General features: G+C 39.3%; 1 protein-coding gene and 1 non-coding gene across 2 annotated transcripts in view; one reads left to right on the forward strand and one right to left on the reverse strand.

Annotated features, from left to right (window-relative positions):
- Window positions 1-22,624, forward strand: part of LOC126457065 (ATP-dependent RNA helicase DDX54) — a 129,242-nt gene that overhangs the window by 17,000 nt on the left and 89,618 nt on the right. Inside the window, exon 2 of the mRNA XM_050093064.1 lies at window positions 9,519-9,726. Within this exon, the coding sequence (XP_049949021.1) occupies window positions 9,519-9,726 (208 nt within the window). The remainder of the gene's footprint in view (window positions 1-9,518; window positions 9,727-22,624) is intronic.
- Trnav-uac (transfer RNA valine (anticodon UAC)) lies at window positions 4,065-4,139 on the reverse strand. Its single transcript has one exon. It is a non-coding gene; the product is annotated as a tRNA-Val (tRNA).

The following is a 22,624-nucleotide window of genomic DNA, read 5'->3' on the forward strand; positions in this document are numbered from 1 at the left end:
ATTGATTTTAGCAGACAACACCTCATTGGCTGATTTGGTTTTACATTGTATCCATGAGGGTGGATTTTATCATTCGATCTGAGGTTTAGCACGTGTCCTTTGTCCCTCTTGTGTCCTTCACCCTAGTGCTTTTAGCGTGGAGGTTTTAATGTGTTGCATGGTGGCTGGCTTTTCCTTTTTATTTTCATGGTCGGCCAACCACAGTAATATGCTTCCTTGTTTTACTCTCTTCTAACTGTTTCTTGCAAATCTCTGTTGTTTTCTTATCCTCTTTCGTTCCTTTTGGTGTTCATTGCCTTTCCTTCATTCTTGTGGTCTTTCATTTCTTCCCATTCTGTGTTATATGTCTCGTCTGTTTTATTCTCACAGTTGTGGCATTGTTTTATTAGGAACAAGGGACCGATGACCTCGTAATTTGGTCCATTTCCCCCTCTTTTAAACCAAGCAACCAACCAACAACTTCCCTCCGATACCAAATTGGTGATCCCTTGGTGTCTTAGAATGTGCTCTATCGATCAGTCCCGCCTGTTAGTCAAGTTGCACCACAAATTTCCTTTCTTCCCAGTTCTGTTCAACACCTCCTCATTAGTTACATGATCTACCCATCTAATCTTCGGCATTCTTCTGTAGCACCACATTTTAAAAACTTCTCTTCTTATTTGAACTGTTACTTATCCCTGTTTCACTTCCACACAAGACTACAACACAGACAAATACATTCAGAAAAAAACTTAATAACATTTAAATCAATATTTGGTGTTAACACATTACTCTCCATCGGAAATGCATTTCTTGCCATTGCCAGTCTTCATTTTGTATCCACTCTACCTCAGCCATCATCAGTTATTTTACTGCACAAATAGCAAAGATCATCCACTACTTTCAGTGTCTCATTTCCTAATCTGATTCCCTAGCACCACCTAATTTAATTTGAACACATTCCATTACCCTTGTTTTGTTTTTGATGCTGTTCATCTTATATGATCCTTTCAAGACACTCTCCATTGTGTTCAACTACTCTTCCTAATCATTTTCTGTCTTTGACAGAATTATAATGTCTTTGCAAAACTCCTTTTTTGCAGAAGGGAAGAAAATGTAGTAGATTAGAGCGACACAATGTCTCTCATACTCTTGATACAAAAATATTTTTAAGACCTCATAGCCAGACACTTGCATGCGGTCTTTTGCCTCATTGTTGAAACAGCCCATGTGGAAAATTAGTGTTGGCATCCATATCTTGGCAGCTGATATGGCCACCACCAACTGTAGGTGTAAATGCATCTACAAGCCTGCATCACTAGTCCAACAGCCAAGCCCTCTCACCACGAGAGAAATGGTGGCAGAACCTAACTATTAAGGTAGCTTCCATACTGCAGTGGAATGTGAATGACTTCAGGACACAGTTGGAGGAACAGCATGTGTTAAATCAGGGTAGATCAATGTGTATCTGAATGCATGTTGTCTTTTCCTCCGAAAGAACAGGTACCATGCAGATCCAGCAGCTGCGAAATACTATATGTAAATTGAAGGGGAAATGACTGCCATCAGCTGCAGCAGGACATAAAGCAGAATGAGTGGCGACAAGCGAAAATGTGTACCAGACTGTACACATTTTCACTCGTCACCACTAATTCTGCTTAATGTCCCACTGCAGCTGATAGCTGTCATCCCCCTTCAATTTACAATGTGTATCTGTTTTAAAGAGACACATTTGAAATTTTCTGACATCCCTGAGCTACAAGGTTACATCCTCCACAAAAAAAAACCTTAGTGGAGAGAGAGCTAAAGAGGGCATGGCTATTTTTTATAAACAACTCCTACCACTCCTTGCTTCTCCCTCAAAACCTTCCTGTAAGCAGTTACTGTATTGAAGCAAGTGCATCATCAGTTGATGATATGTTCAGTCCACCTGCCACCAAGCGAGATTCTAGACAAAGCTAGGCTCTCTGTGATCTACTTATTCAGCTCCAGAACCCCTTCATTCTGTGTGGTGATTTTAATGTTCATTATGTGCTTTGTGGCTCTGCAACCATCTGCCCTAGGGTAGATGTCCTCATGTACATGTTTCTTGAACATGGGGAGGAGCACAATTTTTTTATATGCTCTCCACCCCCCCCCCCCCCCTCTCTCTCTCTCTCTCTCTCTCTCTCTCTCTCTCTCTCTCTCTCTCTCTCTCTCTCTCTCTCTCTCTCTCTCTTTCTTTCACTTGCATACACCCACACACACTCTTCTTTCTGCTCACTGGGAAGTAATCGATGACTTGTATTCATGTGACCACTTTCCAGTCTCGATTCACCTACTAGACAAATGATGTCCAAACAACAGCTGCCATGATGGATGCTTTGATTGACAGACTGGACAATTTACAGCCAACCTGCTGTGTTTGAACACTTTTACAGCATCCAGTAACAGGTGGATCACATTATTCAAGTGAGGAGTAACTCTCTGTAGTGTCGGCAAACTGGAGAGAATCTCGCAGCCTTTCAGTTAGTGAGGGTGAAATTTCACCAAATTCTTATGAAGAGCAAGAAGAGATGTATGGGAGGCCACTCGAAGGATTTCCAATGGAGACTTTGCCACCACCGCTAGTCAGGATTCAGGTTTTGGCATTGCAGTGTGGCTACTGAGGTAGGCATTTAGGAGACTTCAGTTCCGCCAGTGATGATGAATACAACTGCCCCTTCTCCATGGGGGAGCTGAATTTTGTTTTGGCTGCAGTTTGTGATACATCACCTGGCTGTGAAAGTGTCCATTATAGTATGTTTGGCACCTCAAAGGGTGGAGCCAAGAAATTTCCTCACCCATTTTAATCTCACTTTTTGTCAGATCACTTTCCTGACTCTTTGCAAGAGGCTGTTTTAACTGTACTTTTACACTGAAGCATCAAAGAAACTGGTGTAGGCATGCATATTCAAATAAAGAGATATGTAAACAGGCAGAATACGGCGCTGTGGTTGGCAACACCTACATAAGACAAGTGTCTGGTGCAGTTGTTAGATTGGTTACTGGTGCTACAGTGGCAGGTTATCAAGATTTAAGTGAGTTTGAACGTATTGTTATAGTTGGCGCATGAGCGGGAGACACAGCATCTCCGAGGTACCGATGAAATGGGGGATTTTCCTGTATGACCATTTCACGAGTGTACTGTGAATATAAGGAATCAGGTAAAACATTTAATCTCTGACATCACTGTGACGAGAAAAAGATCCTGCCAGAACGCAACCAATGATGACTGAAGAGAATTGTTCAACAAGACAGAAGTGCAACTCTTCCTCAGATTGCTGCAGATTTCAGTGCTGGGCAATCAACAAGTGTCAGCGTGCGAACCATTCAATGAAACATCATCAATATGGGTTTTCAAAGCTGAAGGTCCACTTGTGTACCTTGATGACTGCATGACACAAAGCTTTACGCCTCACCTGGGCCCATCAACACCAACATTCGGCTGTTGATAACTGGAAACATGTTGCCTGGTCAGACGAGTCTCGTTTCATATTGTATGTAGTGGACGGACATGTGCGTATATGGAGACAACTTCATGAATCCGTGACCCTGCATGTCAGTAGGGGATTGTTGAAGCTGTTGGAGGCTCTGTAATGGTGTGGGGCGTGTGCAGCTGGAGTGATATGGGCCCCCTGATACATCTAGATATGACTCTTGACAGATGACATGTACTTACGCTTCCTGTCTGGTTATCTGCATCCATTCATGTCCTTTATGCATTCTGATACACTTGGGCAATTCCAGCAGGACAATGCGACATCCCACACATCCAGAATTGCTACAGAGTGGCTCCAGGAACACTCTTCTGAGTTTAAACTCTTCTGCTGGCTACCAAACTCCCCGGACGAGTACATTATTGAGCATATCTGGAATACATTGCAACATGCTGTTCAGAAGATATCTTCACCCCCTCGTACTTGTACGGATTTATTGACAGCCCTGCAGGATTCGTGGTGTCAATTCCCTCTGTCACTGCTTCAGACATTGAAATAACAATGAAATCCAGACCATTAGCTGCTTACAAGTGTTGGTAAATATCAACAGGGACAGATGAAAATGTGTGCCCTGACCGGGACTTGAACCCGGCATCTCCTGCTTGTATGGCAGATGCTCTATCCAACTGAGCCATCGAGGACACGGAGGATAGTGTGACAGCAGGGACTTATCTGTGGCATGCTCCCTGTGAGACGCACATTTCCAACTTACTATCCACACACTACATTTGTAGTTCCCCCGACCACTACACTCATTACTCGCGGCAGTCAATCTACAGATTGAGTAATGTGAGTGCATCCGCACTGAAGAAGATCATTGGCTGATAAGCCTCATCTATATGAAGGTGGTATCTGTTCTTTTGGACATGTAATTTCATTCTTCGAGGGCTGTAATTTTATTCTTCGAGGGCTGCAAGGTCAACAATGGTATATGTTCTTTTGGGTATGTCCGAAAGAACAGATACCATCTTCATATATTCATACTTCAGTCGAATCCATGCCACATCGTGTTGTGGCACTTCTGCGTGCTCACGGGGTCCTACACAATATAAGACAGGTGTACCATTTTCTGTGACTCTTCAGTGTAAAACTTGGGAAGGTCCGAACATGACCACGTGGGTATCATACTCTTAGTATTGCCGTCTTTAGTTGTGTACAAAAGACCTTGAAGGATGCTCAACCACTGTATTGTCTGGGTCTTGGAATCCAGAGAGCTTCATAGTTGCTTTCAGTGTGCATTTAGGAGGTGTCGCTTCACCTTTGATAATCTGGTCCTCCTAGAAGCAGCTGTAAAACAGGCTGTCCTGCACCAGCATCCCCTCTTGAGTATATTTTTTGGCACTGAGAAGGCCTACATTATTACTTGGTGGCATATTATTGCAGCTCCATGAATGGGGATTTCAAGAATATCTTCCCATCTGTAAGCAGTCCTTCCTCTCACCCCACTGTTATTTATTTGTTGATGACTTCTCTCTCTTTCATTCCTCTTCAAGCCTTGCAACAACAGCTCGTGAGTTGCAACTGAGTCTTCGACTCAATTGGATGGATGGACAGGGAAAGAGGGGGTTTTGAATTCTCAACCGAGGAGTATTTTTAATTGTTTTCATTCTGTTTTAAACTTTCCTGAGTTGAGGATGAGAGACACTATTCTTAGTTTTAGAGATGTGATGAGATTTCTGGCCTCACATTTGACTCAATACTTACATGGTTGCCAAACCTTAGGGACCTCATAAGGTGCACCTAGTATTTTAAAGTGTCTTAGCTACAATTCATGGGGAGCAGTCTGGACTTATCTGCTCCTGCTGTACAAGGCTTTTGTGTGATCTCTGCTTGTTTATGGGTGCACAGCGTATGGATATGCACGAACATCTTATTTAAAGTGGCTGGTTGTGGTGCACCATGAAGGACTTAGGCTGACCACTGTGGCTTTTTGAACTAACCCCATACTGAGCTGCTATGTTGACGCAGGTCGAGCTGCTGCTTCACATCAGGTGATGACTTCTCATGGTGGAACAGGCCTACAAAACCCTGTCCACGCCCTAGACACTTGCATACCATACTGTTACTTGGCTACCAATGAAAAAGCTCTTTGATACTTGACATCTAGCAACTAGGCCATATAGGATACACAAGAAGGATTGTGCTTTAGAGATGGGTGTGGCTGGTTTCAAGTTATATACTGAGGTTGGAGGAGATCTACAGAGGCCCAGAATTCTTTTAGACTTAACAAAATTTCCATGTCTGTTTTGTACCATTTTACATTGGCATAATGGTTTTACTGTTGTGTACACAGATGACTTACAACAAGCAGACTCCCTTGGCTATTCAGTTGTATTCCCCAACAGTGCCTTCACGATTTGTCTTCTCCATATCTATACACTGTGTTTTCTGCAGAACTCCATGTGATCCTGAAGGCATCGGAGCAGATGAGGTGTCTCCAGGGCAAACAATTTCTCACCTACCCTGATTCCCATAGTGCCTTACAGTGATTGCAGCACATGTACCCAGCAGAGAAATTGGTACAGCTCATTTCTGACCAACTGTATTGCCTACACCAGTGGGGGAAGACGGTGTCATTCTGTTGAGTACCAGGGAACATGGAAATTTGGGGAAATGACCAGCTCGACAAAGCCGACAAGGACCATAATATTATAGAATGTGCCATTCCCTGCTGGCTGTCTTTCCCGTGGTGGGATGCAGATGTTTGCAGTTACGAGAGGAGGAGTGGTTGAGTGATGGAAAAAAATCTATGGATGGTGAAGCCAACAATCTGGCTACGGCAATCCTCATGCTGGTTGCTCCAGCGAGATGAAGTGGCTCTGATCTTCCTCTGCATTTGATGCCGTCCCCTAGGACATGGCTTTTTATTCAAGCAAGAGGACACCCCTGTCTGTGAAGCCTGTGGTGTGCAAGTCAGTGTGTGCCACATTTTAACTGAGTGCATTGTACTTGATGACAAGTGAGCAGAACTCTTAAAATTGTATGACATGTCTGGGCTCTAGCCTAAGCTTTCAGTCTGGAGATTTTAGTGTGTTGCAAAGTGACTGGCTCATCCCCTTTTATTTCAGTGATCAGCCAATCAGTTTATTGATTTTACACTCTTCCTTGACACTAGTCTCATTACATTTTAGTACAGGTACTGAAGATCCGCTGTCCTGTGCCCAAGAAACCTTAACATCATCACAATATTTTGTTTTTAAACTGTAATCAGTATTCTTGTTCATCAACACATCTTCCATATCAGACTTTTGTCTGAGCTTTGCTTGAGCTTCTGTTTTTCAGAATCTTCAAGCCCATCCACCATGACTTAAAATGGTCCACTATGCTACTTTCCCAAAATATTTCTCCTCCAGTTTTCTCATGGCTGTTATCAGGAAGGAGTGTCTGTGCAGGATATAAAGTTCAGCTTTGTGGTTCTTGTTTACCTGTTAGTCTTTAGCCTTTCTTACAAGTGAAGAATCAGCTGGGTAAGCACCAAAAAATCTGCACAGGCCTACATCCTGAAAAGTACTACAGGTGATAGCACTATAGCTTCTAACCAACTGCCCCAAGTGGTAGTGAGGGAAGGTGGGAAAGAAACTCCTGTGATTTGTAGATATTTTAGATTTTGGCAAGAGCTTTTTTCAAGATTTCTATAATGCAAGATACAAATTTATTTTGGTAGAGTATTCCTCACAAACTCCATGAATAGTGTCTATAATGCAGGTCACTTGTTTTAAGTTGCAGATCAGAAAATGCAAATAACATATAAGCAGCTTTGTCTGTAAGAACTTATCATACTTAAATCATATTTTACTCATTCAGGCCCCAACACAAAAGATGAATTGTTAAATCTTTGCATAATGATGGCATTGTAGGTTTTCTCAAGAAATCAAAGTAATTACAATGTGGAGTTCCACTGTTTTCCATTCAAGAGTTGCATTGAAATATTCAGGACATATCCATTCTGCCTGTCTGTCGATAGTTTCATCTAGACTTGTCTTTTGTCTGATATATATGGATATATAGTAAATGCGTGCCTTTTTTTCAAGTACTCTCATTGCTAATAGTATTTTCAGAATACTTTTCCTGGTACAGTTTTATAATGAGATTGTTAACTTTGGAAAGAGGAATAATACACGCTGGAAATGTCACCACTGTGTTGTAAAAAAAAAAAAAAAAAAAAAAAAAAAAAAAAAAAAAAATCATTTCTACCCTTTGAAGAAGTTAAGTGTCACCAGTAAATGTTGTCCTACTCTACTGTTGGCACAGTGTAGTCCTTATTGTTGGCATGCTTTGCCACATACTGTTGAACATAATTTCATTTGTGCTTTTCATCAGTTTTGGTTGAGACATTACAGATGCTGCATGTTACAACAGATTTGTTATACTAGATACCATCACTAAGAAACTATTTCAATGTGTCATACATTTTATTAGCACTAATTTTGGATTTCTGCATCTTGGATGCAACGAACAAGGATGATTAAACAAGCAGAAAAGCACCATGAGTTGCACAAGCTACTCTTGCCACTGTGAGAGAGATAGCTTACTGACCCTCAAACTGCTTTTACCTGTAGAGTGGTCACTACACACGCACACTCTTAAAATTAGTGTAGCGGTCTTTATTAGAACTGATCTACTTACATCTTTTACTCTGCCAGGAACTTTTGAAATTTATTAATGTAAACAGTAAAGATAGGTTGTTTCACTCGGTGTTTTAGTGTTGCAGCAGTTGTCACTTGCAGACCAATTCCATTTTAATTTTAGCTTATTGTGTACAATGGTGCAACAATAGTGTCTTGCATTACTAAATTACATTTCTTTCTTGATTGTCAGTAGAGTGTCAAAACATTTCCACAGACAGCATTATGCCATCTTTTCTACTTCTGTTGGGTCATCAGCCAATGTGAAACTATATGTTTTCCAACAGAAATAAAGCACTTGGAAGAAAAATACATCCTCAGGTATCTTTTCTCTCTTTCTGGGAATTAACATGAGTTAGAAGAGGAGAGGTCAATAAGGGGATAGCATATATATGCTTTTAGGATTACAAATGCTAAAGAGGGCTTCCAGTGTGGCTGAAGATTCTCAGTAGATATATGGAGCTAAGGAGTTGTAATCTTAATCACATGAGAAATTTTTCAGAGTTCTAGGGGCTTGGTGTAACTTTCTTTGAAGAAATATCACCAAGAAGAAAGGCTCTCAGTTTGAAAGCAACTGTAAGGGATAAGTGTACTTCTTACAGTATTCTGCCAAGTAAGGATCGCTAAAGCGTGAAAGCCAGTGGAATATCACTGGTATTTGCAATCCATTATCAATGATTAAAAATATTTATTTCAGTTAGATAACCCAGATTTTCAGAATAATTCTGCATAACAGCCCACTAGAGCTCCACTACTTCTCAGAAACTGAAATTCTGGGCAAGCTTTTGAATACAAATCTTCCATTAGAAGCTCTTTCAGGCCAAAATAGGACAGACAAAATGTGCTGTGCAAGAGTTAAGAGTGTAGAAGGGAGGAGGACATTGCTGCAAATGGTGCAGATGCTGAAAAATATGTGACAAAATCACATTTTGGGAGTATTTATATGTTTTTTTTGTGTAATAACTCATACACAAGCTTTAAAAAAAAATAATAAAAAAAAAATTAAGGTGCAAAATTAACAGAGGTGCCCTAATATCCAAGATATCTGTTAGTCTCATGGCACACAATATTTTTTCCACAGTGTATGAGATATTTGATGGATGTAAGGGTAATCAGTCTTATCATTTATATCTTTATATTTATAGTTTTTTCCTGTTTTATTCCTTGTTCACTTTATTTAACAATTAGTCTTTCTCATGTTTCCTTTTACACGCTGCATGCCTCTGATTAAATGAGAAATGCCACTTCGCTGGTTTCGGAGTACAGCTATGTGTTATTCAGACAATACCCATTTCAGTTATCTTTTTCTTGTTCTGTTTGTACACAGTTCCGAAGTTCTCAGTATTATTAGAGTTGAGTCTCTATATTGCTATAATGTATATGCTTTCTTTTGCAGGTATACAAACAGCAATATGGCTACTGATGTTCTGGGATTTGTTGATCCTGAAGCAGCTAATACTGATGATGAAAGTGAAGCAACATTTAAAAAAAAGGGAGGAGGGTCCAAAAAGTCAGGAGGCTTCCAGTCCATGGGATTGTCGTACACAGTTTTAAAAGGAATAAAAAAACGAGGATACAAGATTCCGACACCAATTCAGAGAAAGGTTGCGTTGCACTCAATAATACATCATTGACACAAGATTAATTATATCACCAATAGTAACATTAATGTTTGCAGGCATTGTGTGCCGAAGGACTAATGGTTATTTTTAATGTCTGCTACAAATTGCTATAAGTAATTTATTATATTATTGATCCCTTTATGATAGACATTTGAGCAAGTTGAGCAGTTAAATTTTGTTTCATAATAGAAAATAAACATCAGGAGGAAGGAGTGAGGGGCAGATGCAGGAGTCCTCCATTGTGGTTTCTGAGCAAGGTCCTAGAGATGATAATTTGTCATTGCCTTCCTATGGCTTATGAAGTGACAGGTGCATTTCTGTATCATATATTGAAGAGTACATGTTACTGTGTGATGTTGTGTTTGTGCTGTTGAGAATGAAAGGGAGAGGTGCAAGCACATAACTTGGAATGTAATTTTCACAGATATAACTTTTTTTTTTGCATGTTAACACTGACAATGGAAATTAATTTGAGTTTGCCTTAATTTTATCAACATGCAATCTTTATTTCCAGAACTTGTGATTCGTCAGTGCTAAGTTACTACAAAACTACACCAAACATTTTAGGTGCAAATTGTGTTATATGATTTTTGGTAAATAGTACTATGATATTGGCCTGAACATTTATTTTATAGTAATCTGATAATTTTGTCCATAATAACAAAAAGCATCTTTGAAATCTACGTGCTTGTTGTATAATTTTATGATAAAAGATGATGTTTTTTATGGATGATGTTTCAATTATTGTTTCAAGCAGTTTGTATTGGTGCTGCAAATGGACTTCTGTGGCATGTCCTTCTTAGGCAGTAGTTTATAATACTGATTCATTATTTTTTATGTCCCTCTAATAGATTGTGTTCCAATCAAACCACTGTACACAAACCATTGCCAAACGATCAAATTTTAAATTTGTTCTTGCACACTCTGTGACATAAAGCTTACAACAGAGGAAAGAGCAGTGTTAGTAATCCAGAGTCTCCACATTTTTGTAAAAATGTATGTGTTTGTACTATAATGGGCCACGGTGCGGTTGGGAAGTCTTACAGAAATATCTGATCAGCATTGCAAACGGAGAGGAAGAAAAAAAAAAAAATGTTGTGGAAATTATGGGTGATCTCATTGACGTAACCACATAGATGCTTTGGCAAAGGTGAAAAATGATGATGACAAGCAAAAAAAAAAAAAGGCCAGTAACCTCCATGTTTGGTGTTTTGCCACTCATCAGCTTTGTGCATCAAAACATATGATTCAGCATCGACAACCAGTCTTTTTCAAGTTGATGGAAAGCTGCAAGATCAGTAACAAAAATGGGGTTTACATTTTAATGGCTCCTACAGAAGCTTTTAGGTTTTGTACTGAAAACGTGACAGTAAGTGGTACATCTTTCCAAAGCTCCTGAAAAAAACTTAGAACCCTGAACATAACAGGTAGCAATGAACTGCCTGATGATGTCTGCTGTATCCTATTTGATTTCTTGATCACCACCTTTCCACATAGAAGCACCAATGGAATGATTATTTTGAAGTTGAGTTAACTAGAGGCCTTCTGGAGACCAGGAGGACATGCTAGATGAGCGACAAATGTATTTGCATAGTCAAAATAAACCTCTTTCGAAGTTAATTCCAGTTATGTCATGGGAGAGAAGAAATCTATGTGAAGTACATTTATTTCTTGTGCTTATGTTTGCACAAGCCTAGCTTCTGTCATAAGAATCAATGAAAGCACCTTATCATGATTTATTATAGAGGACTGCAGCACCATTCCCCCTTTCAATTATTGAACAAATGAAAGGATGACTGAGATAGTGTTTGGTGTATCTGGGATTGTAAAACAGTTAAGATTCTTAGCCGCCAGGAAGTCATCTGGCCCAGAAGGTATCCCCGTAAGATTTTGCGTTGACTATGCTACAAATATAGCACCATTCTTATCCGTCATCTATCAGAGATCATTGGAACGGTGTAAAGTTCCATGGGAATGGAAGAAGGCCCAGGTCATAGCAATCTATAAAAAGGATAGAAAATTGGATGCACATAATTACCGACCAATTTCACTAACATCGATTTGTTGTAGAATAATGGAACATATTTTGTGTTCAGGCATAATGACCTTTCTAGACTCTGAGAAGCTCATCTGCAGAAACCAGCACGGTTTTAGGAAACAGTGGTCATGCGAGACACAGCTGGCCCTCTTTGTGCATGATAAACAACAGGCTCTAGATACCGGCTCCCAGGTCGATGCCATATTTATCGACTTTTGAAAGCTTTTCGACTCAGTTCCGCACTGTCTCTTGCTACAAAAAGTGCACACTTATGGTCTATCTGATGACATATGCAGTTGGATAGAAAGTTTTCTAACAGACAGGGAGCAGTATGTCGTCTTAAACGGGGTGACTTCAACAGAAACAAGCATAACTTCAGGTGTGCCCCAGGGCAGCGTAATAGGTCCTCTGCTTTTTACAATTTACATAAACAGTCAGGTTGATGGTATTGACAGCGGTCTTAGACTGTTTGCCGATGATGCTGTAGTCTACAGGAAAGTAGTATCACATGAAAGTTGTGAACAAATCAATGAGGATTTGCAGAAAATAAATGCGTGGTGTAAAGACTGGCAACTATCTCTCAATATTAGTAAGTGTAACCTACTGTGTATAACAAGGCGAAAGTGCCCCATTAATGTACGAGTACAAAATAAATGCCCAATCTTTGGAAGCGGTAACATCCGTCAAGTATCTGGTTGTGACTATTCGAAATGATCTCAAATGGAATGATCAGATTACAAAAGTAACGGGTAAGGTGAACTCTATATTGCGGTTTATTGGTAGAATCCTGAAACGATGCAGTCCTTCAACAAAGGAAATAGCTTACAATACGTTAGTTCGTCCAGTCTTGGAGTATTGTTCGTCTGTATGGGACTCTTAGCAGTTGGGTCTGATTCAAGAGATTGAGAAGGTCCAAAGAAGAGCTGTAAGATTCTTGACTGGTACATTTAGCCATCATGAGAGTGTTACAAATCTCATAGAAAGCTTGAAGTGGGACACACTTGCAGATAGACGGTTCGCTAAACAGAAGGGGCTGCTCACTAAATTCTGAAATCCGATCTTCACCGAGGATGTAGAGCATATATTATTACCACCAACTTTCAGATCGCACAATAATCACGATTCAAAGATAAGGGAAGTAAGAGCTTGTATTAAGGCGTTCAGACGTTGTTTTTCCCTCGCACGATCCGCGAGTGGAACAGAGGGGAGGAAATATGACTTTGGCCCGAATTGTGCCCTCCGCCAAACACCACTTGGTGGCTAGTGTAGTATATATGTAGATGTAGATTTTCTAAACATGAATCAAATGAAAAATTATCAGAATATTGCTCTAGAACTCCATAAGGCAACAATAAAAAAATTTTACAATGATTTCTAGTACTTAGTTCTTGAAACTGTGGCTCTGTCATTTGATGACAATGTTCCAAGCACGTTTAAGCAAAATGTAGTGAAAGTCATGCAAACAGACCAAAGTGACAAAGATGAAGAAATTAAAGGGATATAATGTGCTTCAAGCAGATTTTTCTTCCTTTGCGTATGTTGATTTCTCAACTTCTGTAACTCTTGGATCAAAAACTTTCATCAGGAGATTTTATTTCGGCACCAACTTCCTCAAGAAAGACCTGCCAACGTGTAAGGATGACCTTGGCTAAAAAAGTGGAATTGAAAATAATTTAGGAAACAGTTGTTGTGTGCAAAAGAAGTATCAAGCACATCCACAATTTCAGTAGCATTTTAACAAAAAATTAAACTGAGTCATAAGTTATTTTCAGAAATGTTTTATATCCTGAGTTGATCAACGAAATTATATCCTGAGTTGATTATCGAAATGCCCATACAATTCTCGTAGTGTTTCCTATCTTATTACATAAATACAGCTGTTACTTTGACCAATTTCAGGCTGTATGGAACTTCTTTCCTTGTACAGCATTTTTTTTTTTTTTTTTTTTTTTTTTTTTAATGAAGAAAAGAAACCTAGATTTCATGTGATAACTCATATTAAATCAGTTTGGTGTTTATATTGCCACTTCCTGTTGTCTTCCGGTTTTTTATTTTTTGTAGCACATCCTATTATGGTTAATTTCTATTCTGTCTGCACACGTTTTTCTAAGTTTGCTTGGGTTTTGTGCCACCAATTTGTAAATCTACATCAACATCCATACTCCGCAAGCCACCCGACGGTGTGTGGCGGAGGGTACCTTGAGTACCTCTATTGGTTCTCCCTTCTATTCCAGTCTTGTATTGTTCGTGGAAAGGAGGATTGTCGGTATGCCTCTGTGTGGGCTCTAACCTCTCTGATTTTATCCTCATGGTCTCTTCGCGAGATATACATAGGAGGGAGCAATATACTGCTTGACTCTTCGGCGAAGGTATGTTCTCGAAACTTCAACAAAAGCCCATACCGAGCTACTGAGCGTCTCTCCTGTAGTCTTCCACTGGAGTTTATCTATCATCTCCGTAATGCTTTTGCGATTACTAAATGATCCTGTAACGAAGTGCGCTGCTCTACATCTACATCTACATCTACATTGATACTCCGCAAGCCACCCAACGGTGTGTGGCGGAGGGCACTTTACGTGCCACTGTCATTACCTCCCTTTCCTGTTCCAGTCGCGTATGGTTCGCGGGAAGAACGACTGTCTGAAAGCCTCCGTGCGTGCTCTAATCTCTCTAATTTTACATTCGTGATCTCCTCGGGAGGTATAAGTAGGGGGAAGCAATATATTCGATGCCTCATCCAGAAACGCACCCTCTTGAAACCTGGCGAGCAAGTTACACCGCGATGCAGAGCGCCTCTCTTGCAGAGTCTGCCACTTGAGTTTATTAAACATCTCCGTAACGCTATCACGGTTACCAAATAACCCGGTAACGAAACGCGCCGCTCTTCTTTGGATCTTCTCTATCTCTTCCGTCAACCCGGTCTGGTACGGATCCCACACTGATGAGCAATACTCAAGTATAGGTCGAACGAGTGTTTTGTAAGCCACCTCCTTTGTTGATGGACTACATTTTCTAAGCACTCTCCCAATGAATCTCAACCTGGTACCCGCCTTACCAACAATTAATTTTATATGATCATTCCACTTCAAATCATTCCGCACGCATACTCCCAGATATTTTACAGACGTAACTGCTACCAGTGTTTGTTCCGCTATCATATAATCATACAATAAAGGATCTTTCTCTCCGTTGGATCTTCTCAATCTCTTCTATCAATCCTATCTGGTACGGATCCCACACTGCTGAGCAGTATTCAAGCAGTGGGCGATCAAGTGTACTGTAACCTACTTCCTTTGTTTTCGGATTGCATTTCCTTAGGATTCTTCCAATGAATCTCAGTCTGGCATCTGCTTTACCGACGATCAACTTTATATGATCATTCCATTTTAAATCACTCCTAATGCGTACTCCCAGATAATTTATGGAATTAAATGCTTCCAGTTGCTGACCTGCTATATTGTAGCTAAATGATAAGGGATCTTTCTTTCTTTGTATTCGCAGCACACATTACACTTGTCTACATTGAGATTCAATTGCCATTCCCTGCACCATGCGTCAATTCGCTGCAGATCCTCCTGCATTTCAATACAATTTTCCATTGTTAAAACCTCTCGATATACCACAGCATCATCCACAAAAAGCCTCAGTGAACTTTCAATGTCATCCACAAGGTCATTTATGTAGATTGTGAATAGCAACAGTCCTACAACACTCCCCTGCGGCACACCTGAAATCACTCTTACTTCGGAAGACTTCTCTCCATTGAGAATGACATGCTGCGTTCTGTTATCTGGAAACTCTTCAATCCAATCACACAATTGGTCTGATAGTCCATATGCTCTTACTTTGTTCATTAAACGACTGTGGGGAACTGTATTGAACGCCTTGCGGAAGTCAAGGAACACGGCATCTACCTGGGAACCCGCGTCTATGGTCCTCTGAGTCTCGTGGATGAATAGTGCAAGCTGGGTTTCACACGATCATCTTTTTCGAAACCCATGCTGATTTCTACAGAGTAGATTTCTAGTCTCCAGAAAAGTCATTATACTCGAACATAATACGTGTTCCAAAATTCTACAACTGATAGACGTTAGAGATATAGGTCTATAGTTCTGCACACCTGTTCGACGTCCCTTCTTGAAAACGGGGATGACCCGTGCCCTTTTACAATCCTTTGGAATGCTACGCTCTTATATAGAGACGTACGGTACACCGCTGCAAGAAGGGGGGGCAAGTTCCTTTTCAATTTTAATTGTTTCTCTATCCCTCTGTTGTATACTTCGATATCTACCATTTTGTCATCTGTGTGACAATCTAGAGAAGGAAGTACAGTGCAGTCTTCCTCTGTGAAACAGCTTTGGAGAAAGACATTTAGTACTTCGGCCTTTAGTCTGTCGTCCTCTGTTTCAGTACCATTTTGGTCACAGAGTGTCTGGACATTTTGTTTTGATCCACCTACTGCTTTGACATAAGACCAAAATTTCTTAGGATTTTCTGCCAAGTCAGTACATAGAACTTTACTTTCGAATTTATTGAACACCTCTTGCATAGCCCTACTCACACTACATTTCTCTTCGCGTAATTTTTGTTTGTCTGCAAGGCTTTGGCTATGTTTATGTTTGCTGTGAAGTACCCTTTGCTTCCGCAGCAATATGTCAAAATAAGACACTCAGTCAGTGGTAGAAAGCTATGCTGGTAACCATGTATGCCTGTGCATAACAGATCAAAAAATGAAGACTATAATTTCTGAAATATGAAGTCTAATCAATCAGAGGGGATAAGGGTACAAGAAGTTATTGGATTTGATAATTTTCACCATAAAAACAAAAAGCATAGGTAGAAAGTTGGATGAAATGGTGTAATTAAACACAACTTTGATGGGAAAAGGATACATCTAACAATTTGGGTAAGTGAAGAAAACCCAAATAACTGCAAATAATATGGCTACCAGTCCAGTAGGAGAACACTTTGATAAACTAATCAGTTTTGGGAATTATATTTGTACATAAGTTTACTGAACTCCATGTAATTTGTGAGACATAAATAATGGACAATTTTATTAATGATAAAAAAAAGTCACTGTGACACAAAATACTTAAATTCGATGTAAAAAAAGAGTAAGTAACAGTGCTGAAGTATGTGCTTCCATGGTAGCAATAGATAAATTAAGTGCATTGCATCACAGTAACATTTACTTATATTCAAACTCTGACTAATAGCACAAATCAATATTGTTCACATTACTTCTATGTACACAATCAAGAACGCATACGTAACTAAAAGTAATATAATGACATTCCCAAGTAGACAAAGTACGTATCGTAAAACTGAATCAAACGTGGGGTAAATTAAATAAAATATGCCAGTTTGAAGTAGCTTATTCATTTCTTAAAAGCAATATTAGATGTTGAATATTCCGTTGCCTGATCAGAAGTGTAGTAAAGACTAATGTTTATTCAAACTTTCTGACTAAACTGAATGGCATATCCCATAACATAACCAACCAATACATGCTATGTGATATTTACTAAAAAGGAAGTTTTGGTACTCAAATGAGGAGGATACCCTAATCAGCATGACATATCATGGCATATTAGTGCAGTAATGCTGTAAATTATACACTGGATATGCCTTTTACCTGCTGAAGTTCCTACATTGCTCCTTTTTATGGTGACTAGTGGTCCTATAGGGACGGGCATCCATGTTTTTCTGTTGGCTCCTGAACTACACGGCCTTTTTAGTATGATGTGAACAGTCACTGGATTTGATTTTTGACAAGGAAACTTCCCTTAACAGCCCTAGCTCAAAACAACACCACAGGTTTTCCACGTGAGTGAATGAACTGCAGTGAGTGAGGCCGTGCAGTGATTAAGGGGCTCCGGAACGCCCTATACTTGCAATGTTAAAATAACGCTTATAAATTACATCTTTCCTCACAAAGTATTTGAGGTAGGAAGTTGAACTTTTTACAGATTATTTATTGGAATATGGGCTACAACTTAACACAGGGATTTTACAAAATTTTAGTTCAGTTATTAAAGATGATTTTTTTTCAATTGTAATGAAAATTCACAACATTTTTTTGCAATTTTTTATTTATATATTCAAAAATATACAGTTTTTTGGAAAAAGGCTGTGTTAAATTATGCAGAAGGTACTGTGTAACATTTACTGAAAGTTTGAAACAAATATGTTTGGAAGATCCTTAGAAAACATGTAATTAGTATGAGAAAATAAAAGTTTTGGGAATCGAGCGATAAAGATTGGATTAACTTTTTAGTGCATTCCAGGTCCATAGGATGGATTATCTTCATCCTCTGCAAACTCCTCCTCCAGCTTCCTCTTGTTCCTCCTCCTGTTTACTCTTGCTTGTATTTCTAGACTCTTTACAGCCCTGTTTGCAGCTCGAAGGCGTTCCTTGTCTAAAGCAAGCATCGCTCGTACCATGTTAGAACATATCTTCATTCCCATATTTCTAAATACCTTGCACCTTACAATGTTGCCATCATTGAAAGTCGCAACAGCATCATACTCACCAAAGTGAAGTGTTTCTATTCCAACAAATACAGTCTTGGGGATTCTCGACCATATAACACTATTTACACTTTCATTGGGGTTTTGAGTTTTTCCGTGAATACACTTTTTCAACAATTCAGGTGCTGCTAAGTCTCTGAAAATAGGTTTTATCACCTCCATTATTGCATGAGGCAGACTATGCTTATGAGTGTACACTTCACCAGTTAGCAATCCTTTGTTATATTTACACCAACTGTCTTCTTCTTTGGGACACAAGCTATGTTGGGGATTTTCATCGGTTGAAGAAGTATGAAAAAAAAAAAAGAGCCCAAACAGCCTTCTTCATTTCGTCAACACTTTGTGTATTTTGCCTAATAGCCATTCCATAATAGTTCTGTATTTTGTCAATTACACTGTCAGTTAACCTTCCCTTCCCATCCAACCCTTTACCATCACTGAGTTTTTGTTTTTTGTACGGAGCTTTCAGTCGCCGAAGTCTTGTTCCCATTCGCTTCTGTACGTGTCCAATACACTCAAATTTCTGCACTACTACATCATCACCATAGGGCTTCAGTCCTTGAACATGTTTGAAACTTTTAGAGTCACCGTCACCAAGGTAATTAACATATCGCACTTTATCACACACCTCAGAACGCTGGAATATACTGGCAACACCAGCCACTTCCATTCCTCCACTACTGCCACTATAGTTAGCTTTGCAATTATTTTCATGTGTACCTTTATATTTTTGTGGACATCTACAATACTTTGATATTACTGCTACATCTAAAACTTTCCCTGTATGCATACTGGTGGCAGATACTACACCATGAAGAGATGTGTGTCCCCGTTTATGTCAGGTACCATCAAACGCTGCAGTCAAATCTCTGTTACCATTATTTTCCATTACTGCCTCTTCCACAGCGTTCTTCATAGATTCTATACAGACATCTTCTCCTTTAGACCCTATTAATTTATTATAGGTTGTAAACTTGGTTGGGGGATTTGGAAGATTCATGATGCCACAGAAAATTGCACCTGCAGTAGCACCCTTACCAACTGAACGCAAGGAATAAACAAATCTAATGTTGTGTTTGTAGATTTTGCTACCATTTTCTTCAGTTGCAGTTACTGCAACACTGTTCCAAAAGGTGGTCATGTATGAACACTTATCACATTTCAGTTGTATTTCACTAGCAAGTCCTACGTGTTTTATTATGGAGAGTTCGAGACCAACTTCACTACAATGAATACATCTTACACAGTTTGAAAAAATTCCTTTGAGAACCGACATATCAAATATTTCATTCACATCCGATTCGCCCATAAAACATTCATAGTTTTCACTCATTGAACCAAGCTTCTTCTGTGAAGTATTTTCTTTCCCACTTTGACTGCTATGGGCAGGTGTACTTGAGAGGTTAGGTTCACTCACTTGGTTATCGTCTTTATTGTTTACAGTAATAACACATACCTTTGGCTTTCCAACATTTCTCCTTTTCTTAAAAGCCTTCAGAGGATTTCTAATAACTTTACTTTTACTCATTATTATACTTCAACAAAACAGAGACTCAAGAAACAGAATTAATTACGAATATTTTCGAGATAACGACAGAGTAAATAAACATGAAACAATCGACAATCACACCAGCGATATATATTGAACCATCACAGATTAGCCACAACACATACTTTATCTCACATCACTAAAATGTACCTGATGAACACGGACGTTAATAATAACACCATTTGACAGCAGTTTAACAGTGCCACAGTGGGTCACGCCCATGTAGAACACATTTCAAAAAAAATTTAAAAATAGTTGTAGTCTTCGGAATTGAATAAATTATATATCTATTAAAAGGTAATAGTCTGCAGATTCAGAAAACACAAAAAAGTAAAAATTGAACTTTTCATGATTTTGAGCCTTTCCGGAGCCCCTTAAGGTACTGAGCTTGCATTCAGCAGGACGACTGGTCAACTCCCTGTCCGATCATTTGTATTTAAGTTTTTCTTGGCACCTCCAGATTCTTTAAGGATGTGAGATTGTTAATGTTCCCAACTATTTAAAAATCCATATATGAGATGCAAACGCCAAATATTTCCTTATTGCTGGCTTCCTTGCAGTGAACAGTTTCTTCCTTAGGAAGGAGTTGCACTGGGGTATGGTGCCATAAGACATTACTACCTGAAAACAGGAAAAATAAGTCAGATTTTTTACATTCCAATTGTACAGTTTTTTGCTAAATTTTGTTACAAGGGTGTGAGTATGTTAGATATATTTATTGCGTACACACCACTGTTGATTTCCAGCATAGCTTACCATTGTTTTGATTGTCTCATCCCATCTACATCATACTCCACAAGCCACCTGATGCTGTGTGGTGGAGGGTACTTTCCGTACCACTGTCTGATCCCTCCAATCCTGTTCCACTCACGAATAGTGCATGGGAAGACTGATTGTCAGTAAGCCTCTGTATTGGCTCTAATTTCTCGAATTTTCTCCTCATGGTCAATACGCAAGATATGTGGGGGGGGGGGGGGGGGGGAGGGTGTAATGTTGTCGGACTCCTCCTGAAAAGTGTTCTGTTAGAATGAATTGTTGGTGAGAATTACTTTATTTACCTGACTATATGATGATCCCCTTTTTCTAAGTGGCTCCTCGAGAAATTTTTAACATATTCTGACTAATCAAAATTAAAAACTGTATATCAATAAAAAAGTGTCTGCCTAGAAAAGTTAATGTTACACCTATTCAAAATTTATGCCACTTATTGGTTGTTAACATTTTGATAATACTTAATTGTTATCTTCAGTTCCTTTTTCAGCCTACTGTCTAAGTCAGTCTTTTATGCTATCACTATTTTTCTCACTACCACTACCACCACTGGTACCATCATCTTCATTTGTAAGCCTGCTGCCATTTCTTCCATCTTGACACTCCTTCCATATCATCTTTTGAGCCTTCTATAGTATTCGATATGTAGCACTTTTCGAAACTTTTTGTAATCGAGTTCACTGTATATTCTGCCTCAGTCAGTAAGGATCTACTGGCTAAGCATATATATTGATGAGTTCTTTAACTTGAAGAAGCCACTTACTGTAAAGCTGTTGCAGGTGAGGTTTAAAAGATCTGTTCACAACAGCATCCATTACTGAAAGTTCTGAGGTAATGCTGCCAGGAATTATTATCAAGCCTTTGTTTCTCTTTGCTAACTTCCTGGTTGAGGGTCCCCTGAAAAACACCAGCACAAATAATTTCTTGTATTCTGTTCCAAACAAACTTCAACCAGTGTAGCATCAGGTTATTTGTCATCCACCCCTTTTCTTGGCATCTAAAGATAAGACCTGCAGGCAGTTTTTCTTTCTCTATTATTTTCCTATAAAGAATCACACGTGGGAGAGATCCCAACTGTAGGCACACCCAGCATTACCTTTATTCTGGTGTTCTCATTGCCAGAACTTCTTATAAGAACACTTTAAAATGCTCTTCATATCGACAGTAACATTTAACGACATTCAAAGTAAGCAGGCTTCTGATTGGTGTCGCCCATGTGGCCTAGCAAATAGTTGAGCTGTTTCCTTAGATTGATTATGTAACACTGATAAAAAACTAGTTTTTCGTCAAATATCATGTTAAGTCTCTGAGATATGTTGTTCTGTTTATCTCCATTGCTTGCATTCAGATGATTTCTTGAGTAATCAGGAAGCCATTATAGTGTTTTCTCTAGAACATACAGAATAATCTGCTGTTCCAGTTCATGAAATCTTCCTTGCTTTGGTCCACTGAAAGTTTGACATGTAGAACTGGCTTTCTTTAATTTATTCTTTATCTGATGCCACCTACAAACATTTGCTTCTGTGGTGATGCAAAATTTCCTTCCTGCCGCACAGTTATTCGTGGCCTCTGCTTCATGAATAACTGTTAACTTCTATTCACATTGTCTGTGCAAACCAGATATGAACCACAAAATTGGAGATCCTTGTTTCTCAACAGAAGTCAGGGCTGTATTTATATCTATTATCGATTGCTACAATTTACAGTTCTTACAGCACTGACAATATGAGCAAACTGAATGACAGTGTTTTGGTGTCCTCTTGGCTCCCAGCGGCTGAATCGACGGAACTTTTACCCCTTCAGATTAACACTGTAGCCACCGCTGCAAGCCTGTAGAACAGTAGCAGCTTTAACACCATTGTTGAAGCCCATGTTTCATTTGTTGTGTCACATTTCAAGTGTTCTTTGTGGACATAATTTTGTCTCTTATAGAAACGTATTCTATTGTTGAGTATTTGTTCAATTTTAAAGTAAAGTCAGTTCAGTTT

Source organism: Schistocerca serialis, chromosome 2 (assembly GCF_023864345.2).
Source record: "Schistocerca serialis cubense isolate TAMUIC-IGC-003099 chromosome 2, iqSchSeri2.2, whole genome shotgun sequence".
Taxonomy (NCBI): domain Eukaryota; kingdom Metazoa; phylum Arthropoda; class Insecta; order Orthoptera; family Acrididae; genus Schistocerca; species Schistocerca serialis.